This window comes from Scyliorhinus canicula, chromosome 11, assembly GCF_902713615.1.
Source record: "Scyliorhinus canicula chromosome 11, sScyCan1.1, whole genome shotgun sequence".
NCBI lineage: Eukaryota > Metazoa > Chordata > Chondrichthyes > Carcharhiniformes > Scyliorhinidae > Scyliorhinus > Scyliorhinus canicula.
In genome coordinates, this window is record NC_052156.1 from 97,615,031 (window position 1) to 97,634,109 (window position 19,079).

Genomic DNA, 19,079 nt, shown 5'->3' on the forward strand with positions numbered 1-19,079 from the left:
GGTCTTTCGGCCCTCGATGTTATGCTGAGCATTGTCCGAAACCAAGATCAAGCTATCCCACTCTCTGTCATTCTGGTGTGCTCCATGCGCCTATCCAATAACCGCTTGAAAGTTCCTCAAGTGTCCGACTCCACTATCACAGCAGGCAGTCCCTTCCACACCCTAACCACTCTCTGAGTAAAGAACCTACCTCGGACAGCCCTCCTGAACCTTACAGTTATGCCCCCTTGTAACAGCTACATCCACCCAAGGAAATAGTCTCTGAACGTCCACTCTATCTATCCCTCTCATCATCTTATAAACGTCTATTAAGTCGCCTCTCATCCTCCTCCGCTCCAAAGAGAAAAGCCCTAGCTCCTTCAACCTTTCCTCAAAAGACCTATCCTCCAAACCAGGAAGCATTCTGGTAAATCGCCTTTGCACCCTTTCCAATGCTTCCACATCCTTCCTATATTGAAGTGACCAGAACTGCACACAATACTCCAAATGTGGTCTCACCAGGGTCAAGTACAGTTGCAGCATAACCCCGCGGCTCTTAAACTCAAGCCCCCTGTTAATAAACGCTAACACACTATAGGCCTTCTTCACGGCTCTAAACACTTGAGTGGCAACCTTCAGAGATCTGTGGACATGAACCCCAAGATCGCTCTGTTCCTCCACATTCCTCAGAACCCTGCCGTTGACCCGGTAATCCACATTCAAATATTTTCTACCAAAATGAATCACCTCGCACTTATCAGGGTTAAACTCCATCTGCCATTTTTCGGCCCAGCTCTGCATCCTATCAATGTCTCTTTGCAGCCTACAACAGCCCTCCACCTCATCTACTACTCCACCAATCTTGGTGTCATTAGCAAATTAACTAACCCACCCTTCAGCCCCCTCCTCCAAGTCATTGATAAAAATCACAAATAGCAGAGGACCCAGCACTGATCTCTGTGGTACACCGCTGGTAACTGGTCTCCAGTCTGAAAACTTTCCATCCACCACCACTCTCTGTCTTCTATGTGATAGCCAGTTACTTATCCAATTGGCCAAATTTCCCTCTATCCCACACCTCCTTACTTTCTTCATGAGCCGACCATGGGGAACCTTATCAAACGCCTTACTAAAATCCATGTATACAACATCAACTGCACACTTCAATCTTCATCTACACACTTAGTTACCTCCTCAAAGAATTCAATCAAATGTGTGAGGCAAGGCTTACCATTCACAAATCCGTGTTGACTATCCCGGATTAAGCTACATCTTTCCAAATGGTCATAAATCCTATCCTTCAGGACCTTTTCCATTAACTTACCGATCACCGAAGTAAGACTAACCGGCCTATAATAACCAGGGTCATTCCTATTCCCTTTCTTGAAAAGAGGAACAACGTTCACCACTCTCCAGTCCTCTGGCACTATCCCCGTGGACAGTGAGGACCCAAAGATCAAAGCCAAAGGCTCTGCAATCTCATCCCTTGCCTCCCAAAGAATCCCATCTGGCCCAGGGGACTTGTCGACCCTAAGGTTTTTCAAAATTGCTAATACATCCTTCCTCAGAACATCTACCTCCTCCAGCCTACCCGCCTGTATCACACTCTCATCTCACAAACATGGCCCCTCTCCTTGGTGAAGACTGAAGAAAAGTATTCATTCAACGCCTCTCCTATTTCTTCTGACTCCATACACTCCTGTCCTTGACCGGCCCTAACCTTACCCTGGTCATTCTTTTAATTCTCACGTAAGAGTAAAAAGGCCTGGGGTTTTCGCTTGATCTGACCCGCCAAGGACGTCTCATGCCCCCTCCTAGCTCTCCTAAGCCCTTTTTGTTAGCTCATTCCTTGATACCTTGTAACCCTCAAGCGACCCAACTGAAACTTATGAAATTTTCTCATCCTTACATACAATTCCTTTTCCTCTTGACAAGACATTCAACCTTCTTTGTGAAACATGGTTCCCTCACACGGCCATTTCCTCCCTGCCTGACAGGGACATGCCTATCAAGGACACGCAGTATTTGTTCCTTGAACAAGCTCCACTTTTCATATGTGCCTTTCCCTGACAGCTTCTGTTCCCATCGTATGCTCCCTTATTCTTGCCTAATCGCATCATAATTACCCCTCCTCCAATTATAAACCTTGCCCTGCCGTATGGCCCTATCCCTCTCCATTGCAATTAGTGAAAGACACCGAATTGTGGTCACTAGCTCCAAAGTGCTCTCCCACAAACAAATCTAATACTTGGCCCGGTTCATTACCCACTACCAAATCCTCTTGTCGGCCTATCCACATATTGTGTCAGGAAACCATCCTGCACGCACTGTACAAAAACTGCCCCATCCGAACTGTTCGACCAATAGAGGTTCCAATCAATATTTGGAAAGTTAAAGTCACCCATGACAACTACCCTGAGACCTCCACACCTATCCATAATCTGTTTTGCAATTTCTTCCTCCACATCACTTTTACTATTTGGGGGCCTATAGAAAACTAACAATGTGACCGCTTCTTTCCTATTTCTAACTTCGGCCCATATTACCTCAGTAGGCAGATCCTCTTTGAACTGCCTTTCTGCAGCCGTTAAACTATCCTTGATCAACAATGCTATTCCTCCACCTCTTTTACCACCTTCCCTGAAACATCTATACCCCGGAACTTCCAACAACCATTCCTGTCCCTGTTCTAACCATCATAGTCCCAAGTACCAATCCACGCTCCAAGTTCACCTACCTTATTCCAGATGCTCCTTGCATTGAAGTAGTGTTATGGGAAAGGCATTTTCAGAACACCAAAATGTATCATGGAGTTCAACCAACCTTCCCCTTTAATGTATTGCTGCTTTTCAAGCACACGGCTTGGTCTCCAGGTGTGGTATTACAATTATGGACACGTGGGTTTTTAAACACAAAACAATTTTATTCCATGAATTCAACTTAATCTTTTAAATAAACATTGGATCACTTAACACCCCTTACTTCAAAGATAACCCCGAAAATAATACAACACTAAATAATCCTTCAAACCTCCAAAAGACTTAACATAGAATATAGAACAGTACAGTACAGAACAGGCCCTTCGGCCCTCAATGTTGTGCCGAGCCATGATCACCCTACTCAAACCCACGTATCCACCCTATACCCGTAACCCAACAACCCCCCCCTTAACCTTACTTTTATTAGGACACTACGGGCAATTTAGCATGGCCAATCCACCTAACCCGCACATCTTTGGACTGTGGGAGGAAACCGGAGCACCCGTAGGAAACCCACGCACACAGGGGGAGGACGTGCAGACTCCACACAGACAGTGACCCAGCCGGGAATCGAACCTGGGACCCTGGAGCTGTGAAGCATTTATGCTAACCACCATGCTACCCTGCTGCCTTAACACCTTTAAACAGGTTAAAGACATTACTATTATGAGTTTAAAATCACCCAAATGATTAAGAGATAGTCTTTCATGGCATAGATCACAGCAGATCCAGCTCACTGCAAACACAGACACACCCAAGCTCTTTTCCTCAAAAGCGGCTTTCTCCTTTCAAACAGCTCACAGCAAACCAGACAGGCACTTTTCAGCTGCTCTCTCTCAAACTGAAACTAAAAGCAGAAGTGAGCTCAGCTCCCCCCACCCTCTGACATCGTTTCTTAAAGGTACATTGTTTAAACATCCATTTCTTAAAGGTACTCTCACATGACAGTAGACACACTTCAACCCACCTTTCTGTCTGCTGATACATTCCTGCAACCTTGATACCCTCCTCAGTACCTCACTACTCTCAACACTGGCTACACTACTCTCAACACTGGATTTCTCTCATTTGTTTCCAATTCACTGTCTGCTGTTTGACTATTTTTTATATTCATTTGCTGTATCTCTCCCCCTCCATGGAATCTCCACCATTCTCTGTCCTTGTACAAGCTCCCTTTCATCTTGATCCCCAACCCTCCTGCCAGCCGAATTTAAAATCAGTTCCAAATTTGAAAATGGCTCAATCCCAACATCAACTTCATCTCATTTTTGATGGTATAGTCCCCAAACATCAATGAGCAAAGCCCCAGGATCAGTTAGACCAGGGCCAGTCCCCCAGTCAGCAAGTTCCTCAGTTCACTGTATCCTGAGGTTCAGCACAACACACACTGCTCAGTCACAAAGGGACAGCTGTATTGTGAAGGAATTTGTGGCATCCAATAATAAGTGTACAATCCTGCAACAGTTTCCTGTGAGCCTCACACTCAATGTGAGCTGTGCTCTTGAATAAAGTGTAAACTTACCTAAATCTTTCCCAAATCCAGACTGTTTGAAGCCACCAAAGGGAGCTGCAACATCAGTTTTATTATATGTGTTGATAAATACAGTTCCAGCATCGAGTCCATCGCTCACATACATCGCTTTCCCAATGTCCCTCGTAAATACTCCCGAAGCTAAACCGAAATCTGTATTATTTGCCCGATGCAATACTCCATCAACATCTCTGAAACCAAGTGAACATAGAGACTAAAATCAGCACTTTACATTGGAATACAGATTTCATCTCACAACTAATTAAATATTTCTTCAAAAGCAGATTGCAGTGATCTTAAAACTTTTTTTATCAGAAGGTAAGGGTGAGCCACTTTCTGAGCCGCTGCACTCTATGCAGTCTCGGTACATCCACAAAGGTTTAGCACAGGGCTAAATAGCTGGCTTTTAAAGCAGACCAAGACAGGGCAGCAGCATGGTTCAATTCCTGTACCAGCCTCCCCGAACAAGCGCCGGAATGTGGCGACTAGGAGCTTTTCACAGTAATTTCACTTGAAGCCTACTTGTGACAATAAGCGATTTTCATTTCATTTTTTCATTTCACAAAGTTTCAGGATTCTGACCCAGTGACAGTGAGGAAATTACAGGTGGTGGTGTTCCTGGTCTTTCTAGGGGGTCGAGGTTGCGGGTTTAGAAGGTATTGTCGAGGAAGCCTTGGTGAGCTGCTGCAATGCATCAATAATTATCTTTATTGTCACACTTAGGCTTACATTAACGCTGCTATGAAGTTACTGTGAAAAGCCCCTAGTCACCACATTCCGGCACCTGTTTGAGTACACAGAGGGAGAATTCAGAAAGTCCAATTCAGCTACCAGCACGTCTTTTTTGGGACTTGTGGGAAGAAACCGGAGCACCTGGGGGAAACCCAAGCAGACACAGGGAGAACATGCAGACTCTGCACAGACAGTGACCCAAGCCGGGAATCGAACCTGGGATCCTGGCTCTGTGAAACAACTGTGCTAACCACTGTGTGACCATGCAGTACTAATCTTGTCGATGATGCACACAGCTGCTGCTGTGTATTGGTGGTGGAGTGAGTAAATGTTTGTGGAATGAATGCCAATCAAGTGGGTTGCTTTGTCCGGGATGTGTTGAGCTTCTTGAGTGTTGTTGGAGCTGCATTCATCCAGGCAAGTGGAGAGTTTTCCATCACACTCCTGACTTGTGCCTTGTAGATGATGGACAGGCTTTGAAATTCTACTTGAGTTATATTTGATATGATGAAGAGTCATTCAAACTTTAATCACTGACATGAGGTTCTCTCTATATTCTTGGATGACACCAAGGTTGGTGGAGTGGCAGATAGTGTTGAGGATTGTCAGAGGATACAGCAGGACATAGATAGTTTGCAGACTTGGGTAGAGAAATGGTAAATGGAGTTTAATCCAGACAAATGTGTGGTAATGCATTTTGGTAGATCTAACATGGAGAGGAAATATATCGTAAATGGCAAAACTCTTAGGAATACAGAAAGTGAGAAAGATCTGGGCATGCAGGTGCACAGATCTTTTAAGGTGGCAACACAAGTGGACAAGGTAATCAAGAAAGCATACGGACTGCTTGCCTTCATTGAACGGGGCATCGAGTATAAAAACTGGCAAGTCATGCTACAGTTGTATAGAACCTTGGTACGGCCACACTTGGAATATTCAAGTCGCCACACTACCAGAAGATTGTGGAGGCTTTGGAGAGGGTGCAGAGGAGGTTTACCAGGATGTTGCCTGGTCTGAAGTGTGTTAGCTATGTGGAGAGGCTGAGTAGACTGGGACGGTTTTGCTTAGAACGACGGAGGTTGAGGTGTGACCTGATAGAGGTCTACAGGATTATGACGGGCATGGATAGAATGGATGGGCAGGTACTCTTTCTCAGGGTGGAGGGGTCAGCCACCAGGGGAAATAGGTTCAAGGTCCGTGGGGCAAAGTTTAGAGGAGACGTGCGAGGCAGGTTTTTTTACACAGAGGGTGAGTGCCTGGACCGGTTGTGGCAATAGGCGAACTACAATGGATCGAGACCATCTCGGAGGCTGGCGTTGATCAGTCTCATGACTAGCTGCTGAAAGCATTTCATGATAACAGATGTCAGGGCCAGTAGTCATTGAGGGATGCTACTTTGTTCTTCTTTGCTACTGGTATTATGATGGTCTGCTTGAAGGAGGTGGGAACCTGGGAGCAGAGAAGTGAGGTGTTGAAGAAGTCTGCGAATACTCACGCCAGCTGGTCTGCGCAGGATCTGAGTGCTTGCCCAGGGACTCCGTCGGGGCCCATTGGTTTCCGCGGGTTCATTTTGAAGAAGGTAGCTCTTACCTCTGAGGCTGTAATAGTGGGTATTGGTGTGTCCAGGACTGTTGGGGCGGGTGGCACTGATATATTGGCTGACTGTTCAAAGTGGGCACAGAACTCGATCAGTTAATTGGGGAGGGATGCTCCAACACCAGAGATTCTGCCTGGCCTTGCTTTGTAGCCTGTAATCTCGTATAAGCCCTGCCATAGACGTCGGGGTTTGTGTCGTTGGTCTGGGACTCTAGTTTGGTCTGGTATTGTCTTTTGGCGTCCCTGATGGTTTTACATACATCATGGGCGGCATTCTCCCCTACCCGGCGTGACGGAGGGTCCCGGAGTAGGGGAGTGGCGCCAACCACTCAGGGGTCGCGCCTCCCCAAAGGTGGGGAATTCCCCCCACCTTTGGGGGCCAGCCCCGCGCCGGAGCGGTTGCCACCAGAAGACCGGCGCAAAAAAACCGGCGCCCCCGGCAGCAGGGCTGGCCGAAAGGCTTTCGCCGGTCCGCGCATGCGCCGGCAGTGACGTCAGCGGCAGCTGGCCGCTGACGTCACTGCCGGCGCATGCGCAATGTGGGGTTCTCTTCCGCTTCCGCCATGGCGGACGCCGTGGAAGAAACTAGTGCAGCCAGGGCACTGGCCCGGACTCTGAGGGGGGGGGGCCCGATCGCGGGCCAGGCCACCGTGGTGGCACCCCCCCGGGGTTCGATCGCCCCCCGCCCCCCCAGGACCCCGGGGGCCTGCTCGCGCCGCTGAGCCCGCCGTTCCAGAGGTGGTTTAAACCTCGGCGGCGGGAGAGGCCTCCCAGCGGCGGGACTTCGGCCCATCCGGGTTTCCGATTGGGGAAGTATGCCTTCTTAACCACTGCATCCACCTGCTCTGCTACTTAAGGCGCCTGTGTAGATGCACAGCAGACCTCCGGTGATGCGGATGTGCTGAGTAGTTGCACAACAGGTGCCCCTCCTCCAGAACACAGTAAACAAGGCACTTTTGTCCGAATTTAGCCCGAAAATTCAGACTTATTCAATTCCTGAAAAAAAAGGCAGAGAAGAACAATATGCCAGCAAGCAGTAGCTCAAGAGGCCGCAGGGAAGCCAGAAGTGGAGGAATAGGGTTGGAGCAGCAAGCGGAGCGAGTCAGCGGACTCACGAGGTGGGGGGTCCCCGGCAACCCCCAAGAGGGATACCGACGACCCGAACTACAGATTCCCCCGCCACGTGGAGAGGGATGGAAGACATTCCATCAAAGTGGAAATCAAAGTTACGGTCAGGGTAGCGGTGCAGGAGGCACTATCGCCATGTAGACGGCGCTCGATGGGATGGGGAAGAAGCTGGAGGCTCAAGGAAGAACAACCCAAAAGCTCAAAAAGGCATCGACCGACCACAGAGATAGGATCATCGCCCTGGAAGCAGAGATAAAAAGCATGGTGGTGATCGAAGGGAGCCTGAAGGGCAAGGTCGTGGACCAGGAGAACTGGTCTAGGCGGCAGAATATTAGAATAGTGGGCCTGCCAGAGGGGATCGAGAGTAGAGACACGACTGTCTACGTGGCCCAGATGCTGGGCAACTTGGTTGGAAGGGACAGCTTCCCCAAGCCACCGAAGATCAACAGGGCACAATCCGACGGAAGCCCAAAGTCGAGGAGCAGCCGAGGACGATAATCGCCACGGTGCACAGGTACCAGGATCCTGCGTTGGGCTGTGCAGACCAAAGCGAACAGTTTGGAAGGACACAGAATAAGGGTGTATCAGGACATTGGGGCAGACCTGGCAAAGCGCAAGGCCGAGTTTAACCACATAAAATCGGCCCTATACAAGAACAATGTAAAATTCGGGACGTTATTCCCAGCCAGGCTCTGGGTGACATTCCAGAATAACAAACATTATTTCACCAGCCCCGCAGAGGCAGACGAGTTGGTGCGTGCAAACGGCCTGGACAAAAGGCAAACAAAGCAGCAGTGAGGAAGACGCAGGGAGAGAGAAGCAATTATGGACATGGATAATTTTGGCGCAGGACGGCACTGCCTCGTTATGAGTATGAGCACTAGCTCATAGGAAGGAAGAGGGAAGAGGCAAGGGCAGCAGAGGGCAAGAGAGGGTGAAGAGGAGACAGAGGACAGCAACGGATCGGGCATAGGAGCGAGAAAGATCAGCACCGGGATGGGGGCCACCGCACTATTGGGAAAGCGAAGGGAGCGCATGGCAGTCTTCACAGTGGAAGACACCAGTGGGATGCCAAAGCTCCAGGAGAACCAGGGGGCAGAGGTGAGTACAGGAGAAGGAGAAGGTTCTGGGGAAACTGAAAGGTCTGAAGGTGGATAAGTCACCTGGACCGGATGGATTACACCCCAGAGTCCCAAAAGAGATAGCTGAGGAAATTTGGAGGCATTGGTGGTGATCTTTCAGGAATCACTGGAGGCAGGAAAGGTCCCAGAGGACTGGAAAGTGGCTAATGTAACACCCCTGTTTAAGAAGGGAGGGAGGCAGGAGACGGGAAGTTATAGGCTTTGACTTTGGTCAGTGGTAGATTTTAGAGACCATTATTAAAGATGAGATTGCGAAGTGCTTGAAAGTGCATGGTAAAATAGAACTGAGTCAGCACGGCTTTGTCAAAGGGATGTCGTGTCTGACAAATCTGTTAAGAGTTCTTTGAGGAGGTAACAAGGATGTTAGACAGAGGAGATACAGTGGACATGATTTATTTAGATTTCCAGAAGGCCTTTGACAAGGTGCCGCATAGGAGACTGTTAAATAAGTTAAAGGCCCATGGTGTTCAGGGTAAGATCCTGGCATGGATAGAGGATTGGCTGACTGGCAGAAGGCAGAGAGTGGGGATAAAAGGGTGTTTTTCAGGATGGCAGCCGGTGACTAGTGGTGTGCCTCAGGGGTCTATGCTGGGACCACAACCTTTCACAATATACATTAATGATCTGGAAGAAGGAACTGAAAGCACTATTGCTAAGTTTGCAGATCATACAAAGATCTGTGGAGGGACAGGTAGCATTGAGGAAGCAAGGGGGCTGCAGAAGGATTTGGACAAGCTAGGAGAGTGGGAAATGAAGTGGCAAATGAAATACAATGTGGAAAAGTGTGAGGTTATGCACTATGGAAGAAGGAAATTAGGCATTGACTATTTTCCAAATGGGGATATGCTTCGGAAATCAGAAGCACAAAGGGACTTGGGAGTCCTTGTTCACGATTCTCTTAAGGTTAACGCACAGGTTCAGTTGGCTGTTAAGAAGGCAAATGCAATGTTAGCATTCACGTCAAGAGGGCTAGAATACAAGACCAGGGATGTACTTCTGAGGCTGTGGTCAGACTCCATTTGGAGTATTGCACGTAGTTGTGGGCCCCATACCTAAGGAAGGATGTGCTGGCCTTGGAAAGGGTCCAGAGGAGGTTCGCAAGAATGATCCCTGGAATTAAGAACTTGTCGTATGAGGAACGGTTGAGGATTCTGGGTCTGTACTCATTGGAGTTTAGAAGAATGAGGGGGGATCTTATTGAAACTTACATGATACTGCGAGGCCTGGATAGAGTGGATGTGGACGTTAAGTAATGGGTTAAGAGACATTCCAATTAGTTGTCTCATTTATGTTAAGACTTAGACTTAGAACAGTACAGCACAGAACAGGCCCTTCGGCCCTCGATGTTGTGCCGAGCAATGATCACCCTACTTAAACCCACGTAACCCGTATAACCCAACAATCCCCCCCCCATTAACCTTACACTACGGGCAATTTAGCATGGCCAATCCACCTAACCCGCACATCTTTGGACTGTGGGAGGAAACCGGAGCACCCGGAGGAAACCCACGCACACACAGGGAGGACGTGCAGACTCCACACAGACAGTGACCCAGCCGGGAATCGAAACTGGGACCCTGGAGCTGTGAAGCATTGATGCTAACCACCATGCTACCGTGAGGCCCCTAAATATCCAATAATTGACACTGTTTGTAAAGAGGCTTCAGGTGGCCTTTGTGTCAGGTGATGTGAAGATAATGTTTTGTGCAAAGTCTGTTGAAGTGAAATAAAGGTGTTTGTGAAAAGGAGAAGGACCTTTCACTCTTTATACAACAGCAGCTAAACATCTAACAGATGGATAGGGACAAGAATGGGCCCACTGGCAAAATTCCTTACGGACAATGGGGGAGAATTTGCTATGGTGAGTTTAGGGATATGTGTTAAAACGTGAATATCAGTTATGAATATGGCTGCAGAAAGCCCATTTAGTAATGGTGTGTGTGAAAGAAACCATGCGGTAATAGATGACATGCTCCAGAAATTTTTGGCAGATAGACAGAATTGCAGGCTAAATTCAGCCTTAGCATGGGCAGTGCATGCAAATAATTCGTTGCAGATGGTTGGGGGCTATAGTCCCTATCAATTAGTGTTTGGTAGAAATCCTAAAATTCCCTCCATTTTTGGATGACCAGCCTCCAGCTTGGGAAGGGACTACAATTAGCTCTGCTTTTGCTCTGCATTTAAATGCATTACATAGCAGTAGAAAAGCTTTTTTGGAAACAGAAGTCTCTGAAAGAATTCACAGAGCTTTAAGACATAATGTACGGCCATCAGATACCGTTTTTCAGCAATGAGACATAATATACTATAAGAGAGACAATTATAATGAATGGAAAGGCCCAGGGAAGATCATAGACATAGATGGCAAAACAATTATTTTGCAACATGGCAATCAAACTGTTAGGGTACATTCATCAAGGATAATGGGTACAGATTACAAATTTTCAAATTTAGACAGAGCAGACAGACATGACGAGGAACCAGAGTCATCTGGTACGCACGTGTTACAGGACTATGAGGACCAGTTAACTGATATGGACAGGGTTTCTGTAGAGGAACACAACACTTCTGATGAATTAGAACAGGCCATTTTCCCAAAAGGACAACTGCCAAAGTTGTCTAGTCTGAAGGGTCTAGTCTATGGCAGGATGCAACTGTTATTAATAGAGCAGGGAAGGCCACTGGAAAGTATAAACATTGGTTGAATGTATAGCATTCAGGGGAGGGGGTTAAGCCAATGTATTGGGAACACAAAGTTCAAAAATGGAGGGCACAGAAACGCAGTGCCAGTTCAGACAGTACATCGGATAGTGAACAGGTCCACAGGAAAAGGTCGAGAACTATTGAAAGGACATCCCACAGCAGAAGGGAAAGATCAAGCAGTAGCAGTACAGAACGAGATACCAGGCGGGAGAGAGGACATAGTTTATCAAGATCTCGGAACACGAGTAAGACGACAAATACTAATAGGAGTAGAAGCTCACATGCACGTGAGATTTTGGTGGCTTCCAATAAATTAGATGAAAAAGTTACCAAAGATGCCAAACAGCAAGAACTGCATAGTTGCAGTGAATTTGGGGTATACACGGAAGTACTAGATAGGGGCAGCAGGGTAGCATGCTGGTTAGCATAAATGCTTCACAGCTCCAGGGTCCCAGGTTCGATTCCCGGCTGGGTCACTGTCTGTGTGGAGTCTGTACGTCCTCCCCCTGTGTGCGTGGGTTTCCTCCGGGTGCTCCGGTTTCCTCCCACAGTCCAAAGATGTGCGGGTTAGGTGGATTGGCCATGCTAAATTGCCCGTAGTGTCCTAATAAAAGTAAGGTTAAGGGGGGGGTTGTTGGGTTACGGGTATAGGGTGGATACGTGGGTTTGAGTAGGGTGATCATGGCTCGGCACAACATTGAGGGCCGAAGGGCCTGTTCTGTGCTGTACTGTTCTATGTTCTATAGGGGACAAAGAGCTCTAACCCACAGATGGATTTGCATGGAAAAGGTTCTTCCGGATGGAACTTATAAGGCAAAGGCCAGGCTTGTGGCAAGGGGATTTGAAGAAAACTTAGAAGATCAGGATTTAAGGCTAGATTCACCTAAAAAGGTTATTTTAAAGATCTTCTTGGCTCTATTAGCCACAAAGGCATGGGAATGCAAATCTATAGATATAAAAGCTGCCTTTTTGCAGGGGCATCAGCTCCAAAGAGACATTTTTCTCCGTTCTCCTGAAGAGGCAGCTAACACAGAAGGGGTACTCTGGAAGTTGAACAAATGTGGAGATGGATTGAATGATGCATCTAGAGTCTGGTACTTTTCGGTAAGATCAGTTTTGTTAAAGTTAGGCTGTTGCCAGTTGAAAGCAGATCCGGCAATGTTTTACTGGCACTATAAAGGAAATCTTTCTGGCATCTTTATGATGCATGTCGATTAATTTTTTGTGGGGTGGGACTAGTGATTTCGAAGCTATTGTAATCTCTGGTTTGAGGAAAGAATTAAAGGGTGGAAGTCAGGCTTCCGGTGCATTTAAATATATTGGACTTGTAGCCAGCTGGGATGGCCACTTCCAGAACACAAAATGGATGCTCACAGAGAATGTAGGGAAATGTGGACAAATACTAGACAGCAAGCAGGCACACTGCCTGAATGTATATTTGGGAAGCAGTTACCAAACGGAATCGAAACTCTGGGTCAAATAGCATATTGATGGCCCATCTCCGAGAAACAAAGGACTGACACTCAGGTAGTTGATACTGTTGCAGACATCCCGGCAAAGCAAGGCCAACGGCCACCTAAGACACGCCCAGCCATCAGGGCACCCACCGCTTTAATGGACAAGATCGATAACAATGATCGAGAAGCGGCCCAATTAATTGGGACCAAGTTTAAGGCCCACCTAAAAGCGCGTGAAGCCCCTCCAAATATAAGAAGGAACCCCCACGAGAGATTCGCCCTCTTGGACTTGGCCCTCAGGCGGAGAGACCCGTCCATCAGCACCACCAGAAGCAAGGTCAACGCTCGCTACCAGACGGACGACCTTAGCTGTTCTCCTGATTCTCTTCAAACCCAACAGCCTCAAATCCGAACAACGGCTATTGTTCCTCTAAGTGGGCACCCAAAGTTAAGTACAGGTGTTAGCGTTAGAGATAGTTTAGTTTGTAGTACTGTTGTGCATGAGTAGATCTTAATGGGTGTGTAAAAGGGACATTAGCAATTCTCCAGTCCTCCGGGACCTCACCCGTGCTCAAGGATGCTGTAAAGATATCTGTTAAGGCCCCAGCTATTTCGTCCCTCGCTTCCCTCAGTAACCTGGGATAGATCCCATCCAGACCTGGGGACTTGTCCACCTTAATGCCTTTTAGAATACCCAAAACTTCCCCCTTCCTTATGCCGACTTGACCTAGAGTATTTAAACATCCATCCCTAGCCTCAACATCAGTCATGTCCCTCTCCTTGGTGAATACCGATGCAAAGTACTCATTAAGAATCTCATCCATTTCCGCTGACATCCACGCATAAATTCCCTCTTTTGTCTTTGAGTGGGCCAACCCTTTCTCTAGTTACCCTCTTGCTCCTTATATACGAATAAAAGGCTTTGGGACTTTCCTTAACCCTGTTAGCCAAAGATATTTCATGACCTCGTTTAGCCCTCTTTATTGCGCGTTTGAGATTTGTCCTACTTACCCGATATCCTCCAAAGCTTCATCAGTTTTAAGTCGCCTAGATCCTTTTTCATTTTAGCTAGTCTCACAATTCCACCCGTCATCCATGGTTCCCTAATCTTGCCATTTCTATCCCTCATTTTCACAGGGACATGTCTGTCCTGCACTCTGATCAACCTTTCCTTAAAAGACTCCCACATTTCAAATGTGGATTTATGTGGATTTTCATTTCATTTCATTTTTTCATTTCCTTAAACAGCTGCTCCCAATCCACATTCCCTAGCTCCTGACGAATTTTGTTATACTCGGCCTTTCCCCAATTTAGCACTCTTCCTTTAGGACCACTCTCGTCTTTGTCCATGAGTATTCTAAAACTTACGGAATTGTGATCACTATTCCCAAAGTAATCACTGACTGAAACTTCAACCACCTGGCCGGGATCATTCGCCAGTCCCAGGTTCAGTATGGCCCCTTCCCGAGTTGGACTATTTATATACTGCTCTAAAAAACTCTCCTGGATGCTCCTTACAAATTCTTTACATGGATGTGAGGTTGGAACAGGTTGTGCGCAACATGCTCATGGAGGTTGGACATGGCTCTTGCAGACAAGGCCTTCTGCCAGAAAACATCACAGGTCATAGGCAAGCACGTTACTAACAACTGGAACAAGAGATGTCTCACCTTCCACGTTCTTGGAGGCACTGAAGGCGGTGATTAGGGGAGAAATAATAGTCTACAAGTCTCGCAGAGATAGGGAAGAGATGGCAGCCCGGCAACAACTGATCAACTCCATTCCTGGAGGTTGACAGAAGATACTCCCGAGGCTCCGACCGTAGAGCTTCTGGCGGAGAGGAAAAAGCTACAAATGAACTTAAACTGATATCCGCCAGGAAGGCAGTGCACCAACTCCGCCAAGCACGGAGGACTTTTCATGAACACGGAGAGAAGGCTCACCAGCTGAGAAAGCAGGCAGCCACTAGGGAAATAGCACAGGTGAGGGACAACAGAGACAGACTGGTAGCCGAACCAAGAAATGGTCAACGAAGCGTTCATGGCCTTCTACCGGGGGACTGTACACCTCCGAGCCCCCCGACGGGGACTTAGGGATGAAACAGTTCCTTAACTGACAATAAACGTGGGGGACAATAAATGGGGGGGGGGGGAGCTGGAAGGATCAATAGGACTGGGAGAGGTCATGGAGAGCATCAACTCCATGGGAAAGCACTGAGACCCGACGGGTTCCCAACGGACCTTTACAAAACATTGCATCAGCTTTCGCTCCGCACCTGTGTGAGATATTTGCAGACTCACTGGCGAAGGGCACCCTGCCTCCAACGCTAACACAGGCCTCCATAAAGACAAAGGCCCAACGGCATGTGGATCATACAGACCCATTTTGCTGTTCAATGTGGATGCGAAGGGGTTATGGGGAGTAGGCAGGAGAATGGGAATGAGAAAATATCAGCCATGATTGAATGGCGGAGCAGACTCACTGGGCCGAGTGGCCTAATTCTGCTCCTATGTCTTATGGTCTCATGGTCCTGGCCATGAGACTGGAGAACTGCGTACTTAGGTGGTTGCAGAGGACTAACAGTCTTTGTTAGGGGTAGGCAACTAACTGTGAAGATCAGATGGCTGTCGAATGTAATTCTCTCCCCATCTGGAGTGGTTCGGGCTAGGGACAGGGTTCATCTCATGTGTGAAACTCCTGTAGAACACTCTCAAGGTGAGCATTCGGGCAATCACCACCAGCTCTGAATACTTCCAGTTGAACAGAGACACCAGGCCAGGATGCCCGCTAACCCCGCTCCTGTTTCCCCTGGCAATTGAACTCCTGCCGATCATCCTGTGAGATGCAAAAGACTGCAAGGGAATCCAAAGAGGAAGCACAGAGCACAGAGTCTCACTCTATGAGGATGATTTGCTCCCCCACATCTTGGACCCGCAACACGGCATGAACAAAATCATGAAGTTCCTTGAAGAGTTCGGAGCCTTCTCAGGTTGCAAACTCAACCTGTGCAAAAGTGAGGTTTTCCCGGTGAATCCGAGAAGGGCAGGGGCAGAGCATTGCCTGAAACAAGTGGGGGGAGAGAGATATCCAAGAATCCCTAAAACAACACTGCAAAAGGAGAAGAAGCATGGGAGGCCTGCCCACCCCCCCGAACTTGCAATACTACCACTGGGCAGCCACGGCCGAGAGAGTTAGGGGATGGGTGAAGGAACCAAACATGGAATGGGTGAGGATGGAGGAATCCTCCTGCACAGGAACGACCCTCCAAGCCCTCGCTATGACAGCACTCCCATTCCCGCCGGCAAAACACTCAACCGCCCCAGTGGTAGTAGCAACACTAAGAATCTGGAACCAGATGAGGCAGTATTTCGGTCTAACCAAGGTGTCCACCATGCCCCCCATCTGCGGCAACTACAGGTTTCCTTCCACCAGCCACGCTAGACGCCACCTCTTAAAAGGTGGCGACAAGATGGAGGGACACTAGTGTGGTAGTCACCACTGATGTTAGGTGGTGTGTGGTAAGGCCCTGTACTCCAGGTACGGGGGTCGTCCCTGCCTGCTGGTTCCGCCCAGTAGGCAGAGTATAAATATGTGTGCTCCCCGTACAGTAACCATTTCGCCAGCTGCTGTAGGAGGCCACATATCTTAGAGTAATAAAGCTTCAGTTGTATTCAACTCTCGTCTTTGTGCAATTGATCGTGCATCAAGTAGCAGTTAGGAACTTCCACACAGGTGACAGACTTGCAGCCCTGGAAGAGCTGACAGAGAGACGGGAAACCAACATTTGCAAATTAAAAACTTCTGTGCAAGGAGATGATGAGGTACCGTAGGGCCCAGAGAGCACAATGTTGAGGGGTTACTGGACCCAGAAGTCCGGAAAAGGGGAACTCCGGGTACATATCGGACGACTCTTACAAAGGACACGGTCTCCACTGAGCGGAACAAGGGAGAAATGGGAGAAAGGACAAGGTCTCCACTGGGTGGAACAAGGGAGAATGGGAGAAAGGACAAGGTCTCCACTGGGTGGAACAAGGGAGAAATGGGAGAAAGAGTTAGGGACGGAAGTAGGGTGGGACTCTGAAGCGAAGCACTGTCTAGGGCCAACTCCACCTCCTGGGGACATTGGGGACAGGCCCAAGGAAATGCCAAAGGGGAGCCCAGGGAGGGCCCATCACGAAGCCATAAGAATAAGACAAACAGCAAACAATCCATCGATGGTGAAAAAAAGGGCCTGTATAGGACCTGGAGACAGCAGAAAGTGGGTGCTAAAAAGGAACAACATGTAAATTGTCACTATTTCATTCATTTCTTGTACAATGTAAAAATGCAAACTTTAAGAAAAATATATATATTTTTAAAGTGCACGCACACTAAGATCCCTCTATCCTTGGTGCTTCCCAGGATCCAGTTGTTTATTTCCCTTGCCTTGTTTGTCCTGCCCAAGTGCATCACCTTACACTTATCCGGATTGAATTCCATTCACCACTGATCAGCCCATCTGACCAGTCTGTCTGTATCCTCCTATAATCGAATATAATCCTCCTCAATATTTACCACCCCACCAATGTTCAACCACAGAAAACCAAAGCTTGCATTAAATGACAGGTGCAGAGGAAAATCAAGCTGAATGCAAGAAAGTACAGGAGAGAACTGGAAAAGGATATGGCAAGGTCAAAAAGGATGTAATGAATGGATTAGTTATTCAAAAACATTTGAAGAGTAAAAGGATAGTAAAAGCAAGGGTGATTAGTGAACAAGGACATAATTTTATGGAAGCAGCAGGTATGGCGAAGGTACAAAATGAACATCTGTCTTCACTAGCCCATGTCAGCACAGTGGTTCGCACAGTTGATTCACACGCCAGAGTCCCAGGTTCGATTCCTGGCTTGGGTCACTGTCTGTGCGGTGTCTGCGTGGGTTTCCTCCGGGTGTTCCGGTTTCCCCCCACAAGTCCTGAAAGATGTACTGTTTGGTGAATTGAACATTTTGAATTCTCCCTCTGTGTACCCGAACAGGCGCCGGAATGTGGTGACTAAGGGATTTTCACAATAACTTCATTGCAGTGGTAATGTAAGCCTACTTATGACAATAAAGTTTATAAATAAAGAGGAGGATGCTGTTACTGTAGCAGTGAAGAAGAAGGTAGTATAGAAATTGAACAGAATAAAAACGGAGATAAAAGAGGAAGAACTTGAAAAGTTGGTGGTGCTCAAAGAAGAAAAGTCAGTCACCCTATCCAAACGGTTTCATCCTAGTTTGAACAACAAGGGGCAAGTGGGGAAGTGGAGTTAAGGCTTATTGAATGACATTGCGGAATGGCCTACTCCTGCTCCTATTTCTTATGATTTTATGTAGAGAATAGTGGTGAATTGTTGATTTTCCAAACAGAAGGAGGTTATACAATAAATCCTCGGCAGGGAACCATCAAACAAAATATCTTAATAGCCAAAGAAATCTCGCTTAATTCTTTCAGAACCTGTTATTGTCTTTGATACACACAGATCTCTCCACAGCCTTTCCTTCCTCATCAATCACTGCACAGCCCAGGATACAGACAGAGATAGCAGCACACACGTTGTGTCTGTATTAAACGGTCATTTGCTTTATTGTAAAGTGCTGACCGCAAACCTTTTCTTACTCACTCAGCGACCTGCTCCATTTCAGCATCCAACTCACCCATCTTGGAATTTAGAATAACCATCACTGGTCCAAAAGATTCCTCTTTGGCAATGAACATTTCATCCTCCACATCAGTGAATACTGTTGGCTCCATGAAGAAACCTACAGAAAAAATAAACAATTGAAGATGGAGTGACTGACACTGAGCCAAGGCTGACAACTACTATGAGACTTCCATCCATGGGCACACATATAGATTCTACCTGAACTCATGTTCTTTTCCCAGGATTCAAGACCAAAGCCCTGTATGTTCATCATCACTTACAAGGGGATCTGAACTCAAGTTTGATTAACTGGTGATTGCCCTGTCAGATTCTTCTGTGGTGTTCTTGATCAACTAACTGTCCATTGATGCAAGTTAACAAATTTTGAA

At 47.4% G+C, this 19,079-nt stretch overlaps 1 protein-coding gene across 1 annotated transcript in view; it reads right to left on the reverse strand.

Moving 5' to 3' along the window:
• Positions 1-4,114: 4,114 nt before the first annotated feature.
• Positions 4,115-19,079, reverse strand: part of LOC119973215 (mitochondrial 10-formyltetrahydrofolate dehydrogenase-like) — a 265,097-nt gene continuing 250,132 nt past the window's right edge. The window contains 3 exon segments of the mRNA XM_038810876.1: positions 4,115-4,460; positions 18,704-18,722; positions 18,725-18,808. Of these exon segments, the coding sequence (XP_038666804.1) occupies positions 4,130-4,460; positions 18,704-18,722; positions 18,725-18,808 (434 nt within the window). The 3' untranslated portion in view covers positions 4,115-4,129.